Source organism: Ciconia boyciana, chromosome 2 (genome assembly GCF_034638445.1).
Source record: "Ciconia boyciana chromosome 2, ASM3463844v1, whole genome shotgun sequence".
Classification (NCBI taxonomy): Eukaryota; Metazoa; Chordata; class Aves; order Ciconiiformes; family Ciconiidae; genus Ciconia; species Ciconia boyciana.
The window spans coordinates 145,308,862-145,327,822 of NC_132935.1; the positions used below are offsets into that span (position 1 = coordinate 145,308,862).

General features: G+C 39.4%; 1 protein-coding gene across 1 annotated transcript in view; it reads right to left on the reverse strand.

The window, feature by feature from the left end:
* Positions 1-250: 250 nt before the first annotated feature.
* ITGA8 (integrin subunit alpha 8) overlaps positions 251-18,961 on the reverse strand; it is a 115,456-nt gene continuing 96,745 nt past the window's right edge. The window contains exons 28-30 of the mRNA XM_072854362.1: positions 11,045-11,146; positions 2,347-2,469; positions 251-1,077 (exon numbers count right to left, since the gene is read on the reverse strand). Coding sequence (XP_072710463.1) covers positions 991-1,077; positions 2,347-2,469; positions 11,045-11,146 — 312 coding nt within the window. The 3' untranslated portion in view covers positions 251-990. The remainder of the gene's footprint in view (positions 1,078-2,346; positions 2,470-11,044; positions 11,147-18,961) is intronic.

Here is an 18,961-nt window from a genome sequence, read left to right on the forward strand (position 1 = left end):
CAGAGGCCATTTCAACAAAGTAACAGGGCAATGGCAAAGAAAATTTATGCTAGCCCAAAACCCCCAAGCCTTCTCAATATCACCAGTGTGGGTGTGATAATTTAAATCAGTGTTTCACAAATGACTGTATCCTGTGTCAGCTGTGCAGGTGTCAGCCATCAGCAATGCCATGAGAGGGTAACTCATTCCCTGCTCTATACTGTGCATGGATCTGGGTTGAAAGAGATGCAACATGTACTTGTTTATCATATGTCTTATTTTGTAAAATGTTGCATAAATCTTCTGCATTGCAAAACACCTTGTAGCCAAGAAAGATGTGTTCTGTGTGTACAATGGGTTTACTTTTCTATTTACATGCAAGGTAAGTACATGATTTCTATTTTTTTTACTTTCTTCTCTGAAAAGCCAAGTTGATGCTTATATCAGATACTTATCCTGAAAAGGTGGAAAAATAAATAATTGTGCCCCATCTATAAAGTTCTTTATAGACTACCTTTGTTTTCAGAAGTACTTTCACAGTACTGATATATTGCTTGTCTCCCTGAGCCATATTTTCATAAAAGTTCTTATTCTTAGGGAGGTGTCAAAGGTATTCTGCATGATACAGTAGTGTTCAGAAGTTTTGTCCTGGTCCATCTTCTAGACAATACAGCAATGCAGGCATTCTCTCCTTGGGAGATGTGGGCTTTTTCTGGAAGCATCTCAGTATACCACACATGCTCAAAAGCATCTGCTGAAATGTAGACTGACTGGAATATGGGATAAACATTCTGTTCAGTGGTGAGTATGTTTGTAAGGCAATGATAAAGCTGCTTTCTTTGGCAAGGATGGCCATCATGTGGGATGTTCTCAGAACGTTGCATAGATCAGATTATGACACCGTGTCACTTGCAGGTACAAAGGAAGACTGGTGGAAGAAATCCTTCATTTAATCCTCATCGTGTTTCTAGTTTCAGGCAGGATTCTGACTTGAACTGTCACTCTCTTCCTCTATGCATCAGTAGTCTTGTTATTTGTCAGTTGTTCCCTGTCAGCCATGTCATCTTGAGGAGGTCTAGCTCTGTCAAAGAAGCCACACTGCAGAAAACAATCAACAGAAACAAAGGCGTCATGGTAAGACAACCACAGGAAGATTCAGCTGCAGTGTGATTCTTCACTCAGTCAACTTGAAAGGTCGGGTACAACCTATGGCAGGCTGATAGACTGTGAAGCTTTTTTGTTTCTGTTCAAATTGTTCCCTATGAAAAATTAAAGTTTTAGGTGCAAGGCACTGAGTTCTGAAGTATAGCTTTAAAAATTCAAACGAAAGCTGTCTTTGCAGGAGATGTAAAGTTGGTCTGAATGCTGGTTCTGACTGACTAATGAGAAAACTGCTAATTTCAGTTCAGCAAGACACTCATTCAGAAAAGATATTTAGATTGACAGATAGTAATAATAACAGAGGTGGAATATGTGTTGGGAAATGTGCACAGGACAGTGTTCTGACCTAGACTAAAGATCACTAAATATGAGATTCCTCTCACCTAACTTTAACTACTTAAAAGCTACCCTTTTGGTTGAAAGGTTGAAAGTTATGTAGGCTTCACAAGAGGTCGAAGGAGAGTACCACCAAAAGGTAGTTCCTCTCATCCTCCCATGTTTTAGACATACCTTTTTGCTGTTGCCATTAACTGACTAGGCGAATCTGGAAAGTTAGCATAGGCTGGACACCTAATGCATAACCTTTAGGCAGCTAAAGGCAGATGAGCCATATCCTACTTAAGAAATTATTTTAATTTTTTTAAATGGGAACTGAGAAGATTGCTAAAAGCTACATTGGCTCCCTGAATATAGCAGTTTCCAGTAACTTGTCTTAAAACTTGTGAAGTGAGTGTAACGACCAACACAAAACTAGAAAACTTTAAAACAGAAGATATGACATACTAATATAAAAGGAAATCTCCTAAAAATTAATTCTCAAAGCTGGAAGTGCTGTTACATGCTGACAAAAACTGGAAATTTCTGAAGTATTCAGAGAAAACAAAGTTAGAGTCACTTCTTTTTGAACCTAAACATCCTGAAAAAGAGGATCATAGGTCTTAGGAAACAGAGCCAAACTCTGTATGCCCATTTATAACCAGACTTTAATAATAAATGAGGACTTTGAAAACAAGTTCCCTGCATAAAGGTCAGTGACACTAGCATGTCAGAAATGCCAAAACAAAAAAGATACATGTGTATTGTTTCTTTTGCTCCAAACTGTTAAAGAACACAAAAGTCCAGCCTCTCTTTTTCTTATCTGTTAGTATCATCCAGTATCTTTCAGGGTTTTTTTAAGGCAACAGTAACAGTAATAATGCAACCTACCTTCCATAAAGCCAGGGTCAACATAGCTAGTACCAGTAGTCCAAGAAGTATTGCTAGTATTATAACCCATAAAGGGATTACAAAGGAGACATTTGGAGTGGACCAAATGACAGATGTTCTGATCTGAAATGAAAAGAATACATTAAATGAACAAAAATTAAAGAAGTAAAGCAAATCTGACAGTAGAATACAGAGGTTATAAGCGTTCACTTCAATAGCTTTTTGCAGATTAGAAATACACATTGCTTGGAACTCTCCCATGCTGGCTTCATCTACTGCAAGTTCCTTTCCACTTGTTCATGATAATTACTAGAAATGGGATTCACACATATACAAAAGTCTTGTCGTATCAGACATACGAATCATTTTTACTTAATACAGAGTAGCAAAAAAACCCCTTCTGTGCAGATGCTTCAGGAAGATTCAAGGAGCAAAGTTCTACTCACATGTATGCTGGTACAGCCTAGGCCAGTATAACTGACTGACGCTGAATTACTCTGAAACAATGGTTGACTTTAGCCCAAACTCTTAATTCAAACCACAACAGATACCAGCTACATTATTCTTATTTTAATTTCTGCTGACGCACCAGTATACGTTTTTTCCTATGACTTGCATTTCAGCTAAGCAGTCAAAAAATGAAACTCAAGCAGAGTGCATTATCCTTGTGATAAAGCCTAATGCACAGTATGATGTCATGCTCCTTAAAAGAAGACAATCATGAGGACTGTTACCTAAATGGGAAATAAGCATGAAATGCTTGCTCTCATTGCATGAGGCTCTAGAAAGCAGCAGGTGTGTATAACATGAGTTATCAAAGGTTTTAATTGACTTGGCAAACTTCTCTCTCTTTAGACCTTTATCTTGACAAAGAGTAATAATAACCCTTCTGTATTTCTCCTTCTGGGGCCATCCACATAAGTAACCTCCTCCTCACTCTCCCTTCCATACCTTGTACCAAATTTATTCTACGCTCTCAGACTCTGCTTGGAAGGCTCCTCATCAATCTCATTGAATATTTGCTCTCTCCCTGCTGCTCCCAAGTGGGAAGGAATGAGTTTGAGCTTTCCTTAGCTCCTCAGCCACAATTATGTCCCTTCAGTTTTAGTTTATTTTGCCAAACTTTCCTCTTTAGCCTACGAAGTTAGCCTAGGAAGTTATTTCTCTCTGGGGTTTTCTGTTGGACCTCTCCCATTTACTCCTAGTCTCCCTTAAACAGGATAAGTATGTGACAGATGGAAGTTATTTTCTTCATGACAAGATGAAATCGGTTTGCAAAGCAAACTGATTACACAAACTCTCAAATGATCTTCCTCTTCAGTGCTCGAGGAACAGCTAGGAAATCTACTCTTCTTAATAAGTTCCTTGGCTATTGCCCAGTTCCTGATCTGCACTCATTGCAAATTCTCTTTCTACTTTTTTTTTTTTGCTATTAACTCACTGGTTGATGCACCTGAAATTTAGCACAACACTAATTTGTTCATTCATGGAACAGCATCCTAAGTTTGAAGACTGGACACAACTCTGTAGTCCAGTTCAAAATTAATTCTGTTTCTGTGTCTCTCACTTTTCTCCTTGAAGATGGCAAATTTCAGCCTTTCGGCAACATCTAGCCCTTTCCTCTCTCACTCTTTCTCATGATCAGCATACTTTCCTAGACTTTTCATTTTGCAAGCACTGGCAAATCTGTCTCCCAGCTATTGTCACGCTTAATTGGAAAACACTTTGGAATAGTCCTTTATGCTTACTTCATCTGTGCAGCCAAATGTCCCCTACTCTGATGCAGCGCTTAGAAAGATGGCAGTCTGGTGAGGTCTACTGATGCATATATTTTTTATAGTATCCCTCACTGTTATGGGACACAGATCATAGTTGAAATTGGGGACAAACTTTCTATGTGGGATACCACTTGCCTTCTACCAAAATTTACACTGACAGTTACACAGAAAATTCCGAGACACTGCCCAGTCCTTCTGGGGTTAGTACTTTAACATTGACCTGTATCCTGCCCATTAAGTTCTTGCAATGCTGGCCATATCATCGTTGATCTAACAAACACATTCAGCTAATATACTTCTCTAGTGCAGCTGTAAATAGTTATTACTTTAAAAGGCTTCTAAAAGATAGCATATATAAAGAATAAATATGTTAGCCAATTAAAGCAAGAAAAAATTACTTCGAGGCAAACAGAATTAGTAAAAAACCCATGCAATCCCACCCCTGAGACCCAACAGATATCTTGCTGGTGTGATCAAGTGATCAACTATGCCACTGCACGGATACCATTGCCTTCCCCAGCCTCCTCTTTGGGTTGCTTCTTAACCACTGTAAAACTTCATAGGCTCTCTGTCTCATTAGATTCAGCAAGAGCAGTCTCATTTAGTAAGGACAAAATGTTTCTGAATGGCTCTTCTTGTGTCTCAGAAGATACTGAGTGATACTGTATCTATCTAGCATTAAAATGCAAGGGCAGAGAAAATGAGATAAAGGTCATCTGAAGAGTCTGCAGAGATTCGTCCCAGAGACAAGCCAGTTAAGGCAAAAGATGAATGCAAGTAAAAGGCTTATCTGGCCAGGGAAATCAGAAGGGATGCAGACATGATGGGCTGCACAAAGCCTGTAGCAAGCAATGAGCTCAGCTGTTCAAGAAAGAATCTCCCTTCTACTGCTTGAAAATCTTCATGAACACTGCCCTGAGGCAAGCCTTGAAGACTTGATCACATATAGCACAAGAGCTGGGAAGTGCTGACGAAAATTCAATGGGCCCCAAGACAGCAAAAACTGAGATTGATTAAAAAAACCCAACTCATCCACACTGTGCACTTCCTCTGCTGGCAAAGGCTGTGGTACCACAAGGAAGAAGTTATCATTTTTTTAACTACTAATTGAAAAGAATCTGAAACTATCAATCAATGTACAGTGTATATACCTTACTTAAGGAAGGTTTGAGCTTCACTACAGTTTCTGTTCTAACACTATCACTTGTCTGAGCATGTTGCTGTAGAGCTGGAGCAGTAAAGTGATAGACCACTTATCACAATCATCTTAACAAATACTTGTAAACAACAGCAAAAAGCAAATCCGAGCAAGGCTTTCTGTCCTCTCAAGTTTGACAAAATGACTGACCATTTTACAGTAAGATCAAACCCAAGGGAAGACCCATTTGCTTGCAAAATTTGATTTAGCCATTTCTGGTATTGATAGCTTGAGCCAAATTCCTAGGTGGCATTACGTGAGTGAGATAAATGCAACAGGAAACGGAGTCAGCATCACTGCTCTGGGCCGGACTGTACAACATCAGCAATCCAGAACAAAAAGACTCTGGCAAGCTGCTGGCCAGGTATGGATGGGTTGGTAGAGGGACAGTCTACTGAAATAGTACATCCTGAATATGGAAATTATCGGAGTGGGCAGGTACTTCTGTAGGAAGGATTTTTTGTTTACAGATTTCTTAAGATAGTATTTGACTGAACCACAGCTGTCTCCTTGGGCACCAAGTCCACTTTCATCCAGTCTAAGGCAATGATTTCAGCAACACACGTGCTCTCAGACAGTGGTGAGCTAAGCTGCTGCCTGGTGTTGCCTAGGATGTGAATAGCTCATAGGGCTGACTACTTGATTGCACAGGAGCACAGCAAGTAGGCTCTTAACTAACGTGCTTAAGTTCACAGTTCAAAATTAGGTGGGGTCAATCCAGACCTCAAAGCATGTTTGAGGTCCTGTTGAAATCAGTGGAAACAGTCAATTTCATTAGGGATGGTGGATTTCATTAGGCTTTGGTAGTTAAAGCTGATAGTAATGTATGCAACTACATACACTGATAAAGCTGATAGTAGTGTATGCAACTACAAGTAGCTATTCCATGTCTTCTTTTATGCACCACTTCCTAGATGTTTGTTGTATTTGTGTGTTCTATTTTCTTTCCTCTTAGGCTTTGAAAACAATAAGGCAACCTAGCTCTTCTTGTGATACCTATAGAGCACCTATCAGCATGGATCCAGATAAGGACATCTGGGTCTTCCTGAGGACACACTGTAACCAATTATGAGTGGTGTAGCAGTGCTCAGCCTTGCTTGTACAGCATGGGTTCCTAATCCTCTCTCCCCTTCTTCCTTCTGTCGTTCTGCCTTTACAGACAGTAGAGTGCAATTTACAGTGTAATTTCAGTAGCTCAGCTGCAGCCTGACAAATGTTGAAATAGAAACAGGAAACTGTAATCTTACAGAAGTGCAGAGCATCATGTTTATAATCCTTAGATTATCAGCAATGAGTAAAACAGACAGCAGAAGTTAGGTCTACCCTGTATCACGCAGAATGCTGCTGCAAAACTGCCGCATCTCTCTTATAGCAGGAGTGAGGCCAATGGCTAATGAAATATTTGCCTGCTAAAATCTTAAAACCATCTTGTCGCACCCACACCCTTTTCCCATGAATCCTCCTTTGTCTTAGGTTTTTGAAAGCAAGGGAAGGGTTGTGCTAAGTGCTTGAGATTTATTTCCTGAGCAGATAATTATCAGTAGTTGTCAGTCTCACTCCTGCCTGTGTGCATTACCAGTAGAATATAACGCCCCTGGGCCGCCTCATTTTGTACTCTATACAAAGACTTGCAGGGCTACAATGCAATTCCTGGTGAACAGTTTGACACCGCAAGGCCTGAACACCCACAGAGTTGAGGCAGAAGCTGGAGGGGAAGAAAGAAACAAAGCATCCCTTCAGTTTTGCCTTGCCTGCCTTGTTTCACCCATTTCCACAGAAGACTGTCCCTCCTCCATGCCGTGCTGTCCACAACAGTTTTACATATGATTTTGATTTAAGACAAGTTTGCATTATTCAGCTTGGATTTCTGTTCTTCTCCATGTGGTAGGTTTAGTACTGCAGGATCAGAGCCAGAGAACGTTTTGGGAGGGATTTATCTGTTTTCATCTAAGGTGGCCAACATGAAGAAGTGGAATTCTTACATAAGTGTTGCAGGTTGGCACTGTCCTTTAGATGCATGTTGGCTTTCCTCTCCGTTCAGGGCTAGAAGACTATCTTATACTGAACACTGAAAACAGTGGTTGCTTCTCTGTCAGGCTGGCGAAAAGCACACCTCACGGACTTGAGAGGAGCCATCTGACTTCTGGCCTTTCACACTGCTGAACGTCTCACACCTTTTGTACGCAAAGGGATGACAAGGAATGCCATCTGGCTCAAGCACCGAGATGAGGGTGAAGCCAACTTGAGAGTTACAGACAGAGCCTTTGTCTGCTATTGGAAATAAAATCCAAGCTCGTCTTAGCATGGACGCTGTCTGATAGTCTTAACTTCAGAATCACTGTTGTGGTTCCATGAAAGCCACTTGTTGCTCATGAAAGTAATTCTATAGGAGGGATTTTATTTTCCTTTTTTTTAATGTGCCACAGTTAAGCGCATTGTAAGTAAAGAAAATAAATATTAGGGGTTTTGCCACTGATTTTTGTAGTTTGGATTTTGCTCCTGATTTTAGTGCTACTCAGTGTAGCTTCAAAATTGTCTTTGATTCCACTGGAAGGCAGCACAATGCAGAGAGAAGCATGTGTGTTAGGCTGCCAGTTCATGGGCAGTCCCTTGTGGGTAGATGGGAATTAGGTTTTACTGGTGCAAACATCCAGCATTAATGGTCAGAATGCAGTGCCTGCTAGTGAGATTCTCACAAAGCTATTTTTTCCCTCTTGTCCTTAAAAAGACACACTTAAAAAAATAAAATTAACTTATCCATTGTTTAATCTGCTACTTTAAGAAACAGTAGCTAAATTAATTCTTATTCTAATATTACCCCTTTTACTGCCCATGATGACCTTCCTCTACTCTTCATTTTGCTTACAGAGACTGAGAAACAGGAACTCTTTGGTACTCTTACATGTTCCCGTCCAACCTTTGAAGCATGATGTTCTCGTATGTTCTGAAAAAATGCTCAAAATAGAATGTAAAAGCTCTCCTGAGCTTGGAGTCATAATTAATATTGACATTTATGTTTACACTTTACAAATGTTTGTGCAAATATATTTCATAAGGAATATAAGCACATTTAAAATGAAAGTACTCATCACTGTGTAATAGCTAAAAAAAAGTTAAAAGCCTTAGCCTGAAATCAATTTTACTCACTGTAGGACACTGGTCAAACAGTTTATACTAAAGGCATGCCCTCTGAAGATGCCATCAAGCATTTAAGAAAAGCAATCATATTTTATTAAACTCCAAAACTGGCTCAAGAATCATAAATTAAAATGGAACAAATTACTGCTTATTCTAACTCTATACTTTTTATAATAAAAAGTATTATTTCACCTTGCACATGAAATTCATCAAGTAGGATAGTATTATTTACCATAATACCTCTAAGAAAAAAAAAGGCAATTTTCTCTTGAATGATACAGCTGTTAGCAAGGAAATCCAACCAGTTGTACAATATACAGTTGTAATTCCAAGCCTATCAAAATCAATAGAAATACTTTTATTTATTTCAGTGGATTTTGGTTTAAGGTCCACTAAGTTCCAAGCTAATTTCCTGTTTGATGCCATTTTCACTCTAATGTTTTACTATAAAAGATTTAGATTTTCTTACATTTACATAACCTTTCACACATCTAAGTATAATGACCCTCTGTTCAAGATACAGACCTATATTCCATGGTGATGCAAATAAAGACCTCAGTGCTGCAAATATGTAAGCACATACATACATGACTGTGTAGGTTACCGATGTGTATGAGATTATTTATACCATTGAAATTAAATATACATATCAGCCTGCAAAATTGGAACCCAGTGCTGTATGAGTTAAGTGAAGGACATATGCTCTGTTCTTTTAGAATATATTCTCTTCACTATATAAACTGTAAGGTGTTAGCTGATTATTAAATATATACTTTTCACAATTAATTTTAAAATATTAAAATCTTTATCCCACTTCCACCCTTGCATTGTCTGAAAGAAAACCATAAACTTTCAAATAAATCTTTGGAAACTTTTAAAACACAACCAGTGATCTTTTTCAGAACGAGCAAAAATATTAAGCGTTGCCCAACTTCAAGCAAATATTTCTTCTTGCAAGTGGAACATCAAAAGAGCTTGTGCATATAACACATCAAGCTGTAGAGCTGGCAAGCATCCACTGCCATGTCCAGATATGAAACGACATAAAAGCGCTATCATTTTTCAACATTTTACAGTTGCCATTACAGGCATTTTGCTGTAAATCATCTGCAGCAAATAACAAGCATTATACTGGCTGGAGTAAGAGAATAAAATGCTTATCTGATGATTTGGTAGATCATCTGACACTTGTTGAGAACAGCAGGCTATCACCTGGGGTAAAGCACTTCAGTCCAGATGAAGGCACTACTATCAACAGGGTTCTGCACAACATGTGTTTCTGGTATGGAACACATGCTGCAAGAAAATAAAAAGGGACTGAGTATATCTGTCAGCTTGGAGACTTTGAACCTTTCTGGATGAATACTGCATTAAGCATCAAATCTCTCTGGTGAAATAATGGTTCTTCTGATGTTAGAGGCTGGAGTCACTGAGCATACAGGAGCAAGATTTCACCTTGTGTCTTCCCAGAGCAAGTATCAATCAACCATTCAATCTGTGCTTGTTCAAAACAAAACTTTATAGCCTGTATCCTCTAAAATATAATCAATGTAAGCTCTAAAGTGTTTTATTATGTTGGTTTTCCATATAAGAAAATATTCTGTTCCCTACTATTATATCTCAACAGATTGACATGATGTATTTGCACCAGGATTTAACTGAGAAAAGTTTCTACTGAGCTTACCTTTTAAAAGAAGGACTGTAAATGATAAATCTTTATAAAGATGAGAACAATAAGCCTTCAAATTTCAGATTACTCTTATACTAGAATCAAATTTTGCACTCATATTTTACTTATTTCCATCAGTAATGACAAAATAGAGTGAATTTTAACCATTATGTTAGACACCATAAGAAGCAAATTCCTTTAAATTGCTCCCCAAACTCAATGCTTTGACACCAGCAAACAATTATATCAAACTTACGCCTCCAAGATTAATTTTTCATATAATAATCCAGGGCCATACAAATCTCACTCTGCAAATAAGGCAAGTACTTTAGTATCTATGTATCACATCTGTAGGGATTACCAGGTAATTTCATATCTTGCACCTGATGTGCTGTGAGGTGGAAACCCTAGAGAGGCATGCAGACCTTTCTGAAAATCAGGGTATCAAAGAAGCTTAATACAGATAAGGGAGAAGTTGCTATAGATAATCCATAAGCTTGTGTGAGAGAACTGCCGACTGGGAGAAGAGTGAGATCTCTCAACCTGACAGAAACAAGATTTTGGATTTTGCACAAAAATTTCCTCCAGATTTTTTTTACCCCAAACAAGGTAATTAGACACTTGCTTTCACAGTTTTGTTGTTTTCTTCTGGGTGAAAAATCCATCCTGATTGCAATAAAGCAGTCTGCACATTAATGCAGCACGAAATTATTTAAAAATTGAATTAGTATCATATATCAGCAACTTCCACAGAAAGCAATAAAGGTATTTCCTTCAGGTATTATTTCAGGAGTTTACACTAGAAACACAGGAAAGACTGATCTCAATATTTTAATCTATAAAAACTTTCACAGCTGTGATCAGAATGACCAAATACATGGGCGTCACACAAAGATATAATTTTCAGTTACTTACTGCTATGCTTCCCTTTGGGAACTTTGCTGGTTGCACTTTATATGGCATGCTCTTAACTTCGAAGGACACATTGGAAGAAAGAGTATAGAGATCATTCTTCCTCTGAAATTACATTAAAAAAAAAATTAAAAAACTATGTTTAAACTTAAAAGCATTATGAGAAATAAGCAGAGAAAAAATACAGAGCACTTATTTCCTAAGGCAAAGATGGTTTCTTTTGGTAGCAATCTTGGGACCTGTACGTATCGACAAGACAAACACATAATACAGCATGAAGCTGTAGACCGCATGTTCAAAAGGGGAAGAAGGGTTAGATATGCAGAAAGACACATACAGTTGTTTCTCATATTTCTCTCTGAAATAGGAGACTGGTGAGTTTGAAGCATGGGGGAGGTTTATGAGGTGTCTATGTTTTAAAACCTTGCCTCTGCTCATCAAGCCCAACAACAAACACGGGTATCTTGAGAAGATTTCCAGGCCTACATTGAGACCAGGCTGACAGAGCTACCTGATGGTATCACAGGAATGGCTGTGCCTTCCCATCAAAGAACAACAATAGGAACAAACATCTTTGCACTTCACTTAGAGTGTGATCGATTTTCTATTGCAGTAGAGCTCAAAAAACCCAGAACAACTCACCTTGCTTTTTTACTACATTGTGCAACTGCAATAGGAATGTATAGCAGTCATTGTTTAACTGGCTGCCTAGTAAAATATTTATACAGCTCTCATTAAGCACTTCAACAAACCCAAAGATGCACAGACAAAACAAAATGTGTATCTCTGTCAGTTCTCTGTCTTTCATTTATACTTGCTTGTATTTAAAAAATATTATTAGATTAGATTAGATTAGATTAGGCATTACCTTCCCTGGTTCAGAATGACTAAAACCTGTTACATCATATAGCTCATGCTGTGACTTTTAATTAGTGCTTTTACCTCATTTGGAAGCCACATAGGCACTGGCACACTACATCTGACCAATTGTGTGTCTCATTGTGCTGTTCTGACCTTGACAATAATTTCCCACTCTGTGCAAACTGCCTTGAAATTACAGTTAAGTGCCAGTATGTCCACTGGAAAAATATCTGCCTAAATCTGTTATGAACTGGCATAATCCCTGACATATGAAAGTGCATGCCCCTTAAAAGAATCTTAATGGTTGCAACATTTATTACAAGAAATACAAATATTTTCCACGCACATATTTTGAATCCTGTTGAGCTCTTGGCATCATCGATATCTAACTGGACTTTGTTTTGAAGGCTAAGTACATCAGGTATCAAGTAAATCTTTCAGTTCACTTTGAATCTGACATGTTTCAATTCTCTGATTGTTATTTTGTTACAGACAGAAAATCCAGCACTTGAACTACATCCTCTTTTTCCTTCTTTTTATCCCAAGGAAGGACGGCTGAGTGGTTACCGTGCTCTTCTGGAAATCAACAAACGTGTTTCTAATTCCATTTCTGCAACTGATTTTTTGGGTGACACTACATGTAACTTATCTTGTATACCCCATCCCATGTAAAGTTGGGGTAATGATATGGATCTCCTTTGAAAGTGCTTTGATATGCTCTGAAAAGCATTAGATTGTTAAGTGCTAATATGTCCACTGGAATCCAGAGGGCTAGGAGTTATGACTATCATTATATCCCTTTACGTTAGACTCCTTGAGGTAAACAATTTTAATCTTTTGTATGATAATATTTTTTAAGCCCTTAATCATTTTTGCTACCTGTCTCAATCCCTTCTGAAATATGATGACCAGAATTCAACACAGTATTTGACTTCTGATTTATGGAAAGACAGACCCTTGTAAGTAAAGCAATCTTTCATTTTGGCACCAGCTGCTTATAGTCCAGTGTATTTGGAACATCACTGTCACTTCCTAAGTCCCCTGCTGCAAAACTCTTTCTCCTTCCTTCTGCTTCTGGCACATTTAAGAGCTCTGCTCCATTGACAAGACTTGGTTCCTACTCAACATCTTTTCCTCCCTGCTAGGTGGTGGTTTTCTCTGGAATTTCCTGTTGCATCAAAGGCACATACCCTCTCTAAGAAAATGCTTCTCCTCTTTCAGCTGTTTTGTGCGGCAAAGACTGAGGCAAGAAGATCCCATGATAATTTGGGCTAAAGTTTCTTTCCTTCACTGATGGAGAAAGGTTTGTTTGTGAACATGACCTGAAACAAGCATAACCTAAATCTGGGAGGCAGCATGGATGTAGTTGGATGACCATGGCCCAACTAAAGTTTTCACAGAACTGCTGAGGTTGGAAGGCACCTCTGGAGATTGTCTACTCCAACCACATGCTCAGAGCAGGGTCAACTAGAGCAGCATGCTCAGGGCCATGTCCATCTGGGTTTTGAATATCTCCAAGAATGGAGATTCCACAAACTCTAGGAGCAACCTATTCCAGTGTTTGACTACCCTCACAGTAAAAAGTTTTTTCTTATATTTAAATGGAATTTCCTGTATTTCAATTTGTGCTTCTTCCCTCTTGTCCTGTTACTGGATATCATGGAGAAGAGCCTGGCGCTGTCTTCTTTGCTCCCTCCTATCAGATGTTTATACACACTGATAAGATCCCTCCTGAGTCTTCTGTTCTCCAGACTGAACAGTCCCAGCTCTCTCAGCCTCTCCTTGTATATCAGATGCTCCAAGCCCTTAATCATCGTTGTGGCCCTTGGCTGGACTTGCTCCAGTATGTCCATGTCTCACTTGTCCCAGGGAGACCAGGACTGGACACAGCACTCCAGATCTGTCTCACCAGTACTGAGTAGAGGGGAAGAGTCACCTCCCTCCACCTGCTGGCAATGCTTCTCCTAATGCAGCCCAAGAGGCTGTTGGTTTTCTTTGCTGCAAGGGCACACACAATGTTCAACACGGTGTCCACCAGGACCTCCAGATCCTTTGCTAGAACACTGCCTTCCAGCTGTTTGTCCCCCAGCCTGTGCTGGTCCATAGGGTTATTCCTCCTGTGGTACATGACTTTGCATTTCCCTTTGTCACACTTCATGAAATTCCTGCCAAACCACTTCACCAGCCTGTCGAGGTCCCTCTGAAGGGCAGTACAACCATCTGGTGTATCAACCACTCCTTCCACTTTTCTATCATCATCTGCAAACTTGCTGAGAGTGTACTCTATCCCGTTATCCAAGTCATTAATGATGTTAAACAGTATTGGCCTGAGTATTGACCCCTGGGGTACACCATTAGTGATGGACCTCCAGCTGGACTTCATGCTGCTGATCACAACACTTCAAGCCTGGCAGTTCAGTCTGTTTTGAATCCACCTCTCTGTCCACCTGCCTTCATTCATTTTGACAGTGTAAAAAACCTTGCTAAAGTCAAGATAAAAACCAATGACTGCTCTCCCCTCATCCACCAAGATGAACCTCATTTATCTCATCGCAGAAGGCTATCAGGTAGGTCAAGCATGATTTCCCCTTTGTAAATCCACACTGACAACTCCCAATCACTTTCTTGTCTTTCAGATGTTTGCAAATGGCTTCCAGATTTTTTTTCTCCATCACCTTCTCAGGGATTGAAATGAGGCTGACTGGCCTGTATTTCTCTGGATCCTCCTTCTTGAAGATAGGTGTGAGATTTGCTTTCTTCCAGTCCTCAGGAACTTCCCCCAGTCACCATGACCTTTCAAAGATAACTGAGAGTGGTTTTGCATTGACATTGGCCAGCTCCCTCAGCACTTGTAGGTGTATCCTGTCAGGTCCCTTGGCCCTGTTCTCCTGGAGATGATCCATCTCCCTGGATCCTTTTCTCCAGGATCATCTCCCATGGAGTTCTTCAAGCAGATCCCTGAAAAGGCTGAAGCCTGCTCTCCTGAGGTCCAGGGTTGTAGTACTGGTATTTGCCTTGTCCATTCTGTCTTCTTTTTAACAACTAGTTTTGGCTTCAAATATGTGAGTGTTTACTGGTGACATGAAGCCAGCACATTTATTGCCTTCTGGAACTCATTTGGCTATGCCATAATTTTGTTCTTTTAAAATATTGAGAGCAGCCGAATGTTTATTATCAGAACATTTAACCTCTCCTTGGGGCTTATATTAGAAATTAGCAATATGAAGAAAACTGCCTCATGTGACTACATAGGGATAGTCAAATCAGCTCCTTAACATAGATGGCATCTAATGAAAGGGAACTACCTTTTCTATCAACGGTGTTTGAAATGAAAAATTAGACCGATTTAATATTAGACTTGACAAATAACTATTTTTTATACACTTTCATGGTGCTAAACATCTATGAGATGGTCTTCAGAAAAATAATTTTTCCTTATCACACTAATTATTTTCCATTTTCAGACTCAAGCCATTCTTCATCTTTTATTCCACAGCACTAGACTTCTCACACAAGGTCCCAGCATGTTTCTGTAGTTGTACAATGATTTGCATTCAGAAAAAAGCCTGAAAAAAGCCTTATGTTTCCAATTCTAAGCAATTCGTATTAAGCAGGATTCTGGATATGATTTATATGATTTATAAAAGTAACCTGTAATGGAGAGGGCAGGGTATGTTATATTATTAAAGAAGTAGACATTAGACACACAGCCTGATTGGCTAAGGTACAGTAAAGGCACTAGTTCTCTTGAAACATCATATAAAGGAAACACAGCACTCATGGAAAAATAAATCCTTTCACCTACTATACATAGCTTATTTCATTTTCAGCTTATATCAGCAATAAGAACATCAGGGGAGGGTTCTTCCTGTGGATTAATGCTTGGCTGGGGTTAATAACCTTGGGTTGTGCCCACAGCTATCAACTTTCCTTGACCCTCCATTAGGCTCTTGGAAATGCTGCACATCTCCATTGCTTTACAGGAATGGAGAATATAAAAGACTAGAGAGTATTCTCCTGCATTCACAGAATTATGTGTTTGTGGCAAAGGGCTTTAAAATAATTGCTGTAGTCAGCATCAGTTGCAAACATGATTTTTACTTGTACCAACACCTTGGAGATAACAGGCAGCTGTCTCTCCTACAGCCTTGTTTATAATTCTTAAGTAATTTGTGAAAAACAGCATTTCTCTACCATATCATTTTTTAAATAGCATATGTTTAAATATTCAGTGTTTACTGGAAGCAGCAGGACCTGTGGTTTGCAATTCAAGCTGAGGACTTCATTATGGCTCAGAGGAAGGGGAAGAAGGAATTTGGTATTTGTGAATGTCAGTGCCTAATGACCAACAGTAGGGAGCCCAGCCCTAGCTACATTGGCCTTTTGAGGTTCCCCTTGTGGTAGAACAAGCAGACCCTGCTCTTGTGCGCTTCGCTGAGACAGTACTTTGCCAATATTCTGGTAAGCAGGCAAAACATGGCCATCCCCTGTGTTGTTTGGGTGGTAGATCCCTGCTGGTGTATTTGTTAAGGCTTCTCTCTCTCTACACACTTCTGTTTTAAAAAAGATTTTTGAACTGAAGCCTTTGTTTTCTTTAACAGTTGCAAGACACAGAAGCATCCAGAAATGAAGAAAAGTCTTCCCAAAAAATATTCAGTGCAGTGTTTCCCTAAGTACAATTGAGACAAACAGAAATAATGTGGGAAGTGCTGGATAATCTTGGACAATTTGAAGGAGAGTTCTCCAGGCTCCAGTGGAATGCTGGTGGTTTCTGCAGCAATTTCAGGCAAAGACCTGAAGTCTCCCCAAAGCCTCTTTAAGGCATATGGAGGCCTCTTAGTCAGAGAGCAGACTAAAATGCAGGCACAAATCTGGCCCACAGGCAGCTAGACTGAAGGTAGGAGGAACAAAACTTTTAGCGGCTTAAAGAAGTCTGACAGGTCATTGTTTTTCTGCAGGTTGAAGAGTTTAACTACTGGAGAGACTCCCCAGAATGACTTTGTTCCACTGCCTCTATGGAGCATTGTTCAACTTCTCTAAAATACTTTTTTTCTGGTTAGATGTAGCCCAGTGAAGTCACTCTAATTGAAGGGCACGTACTTTCTCTATTGCAAGCTGCATGCTGCAGGGGAATTTTCCCCCCAGAACTTATGTCTGTTGCATATAGAGTTCAGTGCTGTTATAACAATATTGGCCCTGCTTGATTAAAACTTGTTTCCCTTCGTGTCTGCTGGAGTCTGGCACACTTTAGAGACAAGAGGGTAAGCAATATGGTGTTACCTTTTAAATATATGCCTTGGGAATTCCTTAGCTTGCTTTCTTTGACCCATACCTCCAAAAACCTGAACTACTGCCAATAAATAGAGTAGCTTACATAAATGCTGAGAGTAGAGGTCACAGAACTATTTGTTCTTGTATTAATTTGTTAAAAAAATGTATGTATGACTCTGTGCATGGTCAAAAAGTACTTGTGCTATTTGTAACAAGAGGGTATGTCCACCCAAATGTATCTGTGGCCAAAGACAATACAACTAATCTGAAAGTCAACACACCCTTATCTCTATCATTAGCTTCTTACACTTCACATATTATATCTTCTACATTCATTTAAACAGACTATTTTAAATTATAATAGAGGCAGATATTTTGTTGTGATTTCAGAACATTTTAATATACAGATTTTAATGGTTATTCATTTAAGATGTTTATTTCTTCATATACCTACCATTACCTATACTTCAGCACATCTAGTAAGAGTCTCATGTTCTGCTCTTGTTAACATTTTGGTATTATTTTAAATAACAATGGATGAAAACAAAACTAGCCCACACCCAGAAAACCTCCAGATAGTTCAGCCCTGTGCCAAGGTCTCTTTCTTTCTAGCCTTCATTCCACATAAACAATCAAATCCAGCATAATACAGTATTTTTGGCCACACACAGTTTTCTTTTTTACTTATTTTGTTTTTTCAAATAACAACAGTTGTTTGACATAAAGGCAAATTTCTTTGACGACTTCCTCCTTTTGTTATTATATGTGGCTTGCAGGGCAGTGCATCAAATTTATGGCTTTTAATTCTCAGTCTGAATTAAAAAAATCTACTTAAACTTCCATATATGGCTTACATATGGCAATTAGTGAGAGACCAAGATCTCCCTCTCACTAATTTTTCTGGTGAAAAATTTTCCCACTTCCATCCACGGATAGGGAATTTAGGCTGGCTGCAGATTTATGCTTTGAAAACACTAAGCAAGCTTCCCTTGACTGAGGTGTTTTCCACTGGGCACAGAAAGAGGTTCTCTGCTGAGGATAGAAGCTATAGTTCCTTGGGATCATATCCCACTTACAGATGGAATAATTGCTCCCATAGTAAAGAGGAGAGGGAGAAAAGTGATTCAATAAAGGAGCCTATACAAGAGCTAGATCTCTCACCTCTGTTGGACCACCTCCACCAGTTCACCTCTGTTCTGACTTCCAAGCCTCTGCAAACACACACACGCTGCACAGAGGACAGTCTGTGTGCCCCATTGCACTGGTTATCTGCATTCTGCCTCCAATGGCCGTCGTGCAGCTAAACTGAATCCTAGTCCTAAAAGCATTACCTGGCCTAGAGGATTTCTACCATGCTAAAAAGAGTCTCTGAGTTCACCAGTAGTAAAATATGGAGATTCTCAACAAAATTTCTCATCAAGGAAGTACAATTAGAGCATGCACTCTAGCAGTGATGATAGCTCCAGATGCCAGGCAATGAAGGCAAAGGGAGATGAGAGGACTGGGAGGACTTCTAGCTGACGGCCCAAAATAACAAGGTATTACATCAGGCTCTTTCTCATTTTCTATACTCTTCCAGACCTCTCAATTTCTTTGTATGTCCTTGTAGAGGTGCAGCTTCAGCAGAAGGGAACACCACAATTCTGTAAAGCAGGGATGTGGGGTTTCTCAAGCTGAGGAGGGAATTGAATTCACATCTTCCAGTCATGAATTCTCTAATCACTAGACTGCCAGCTCTAGCTTCTGCCACTGACTATCGAATAAACAAAGTCCTCCTTAAGTCTTTCA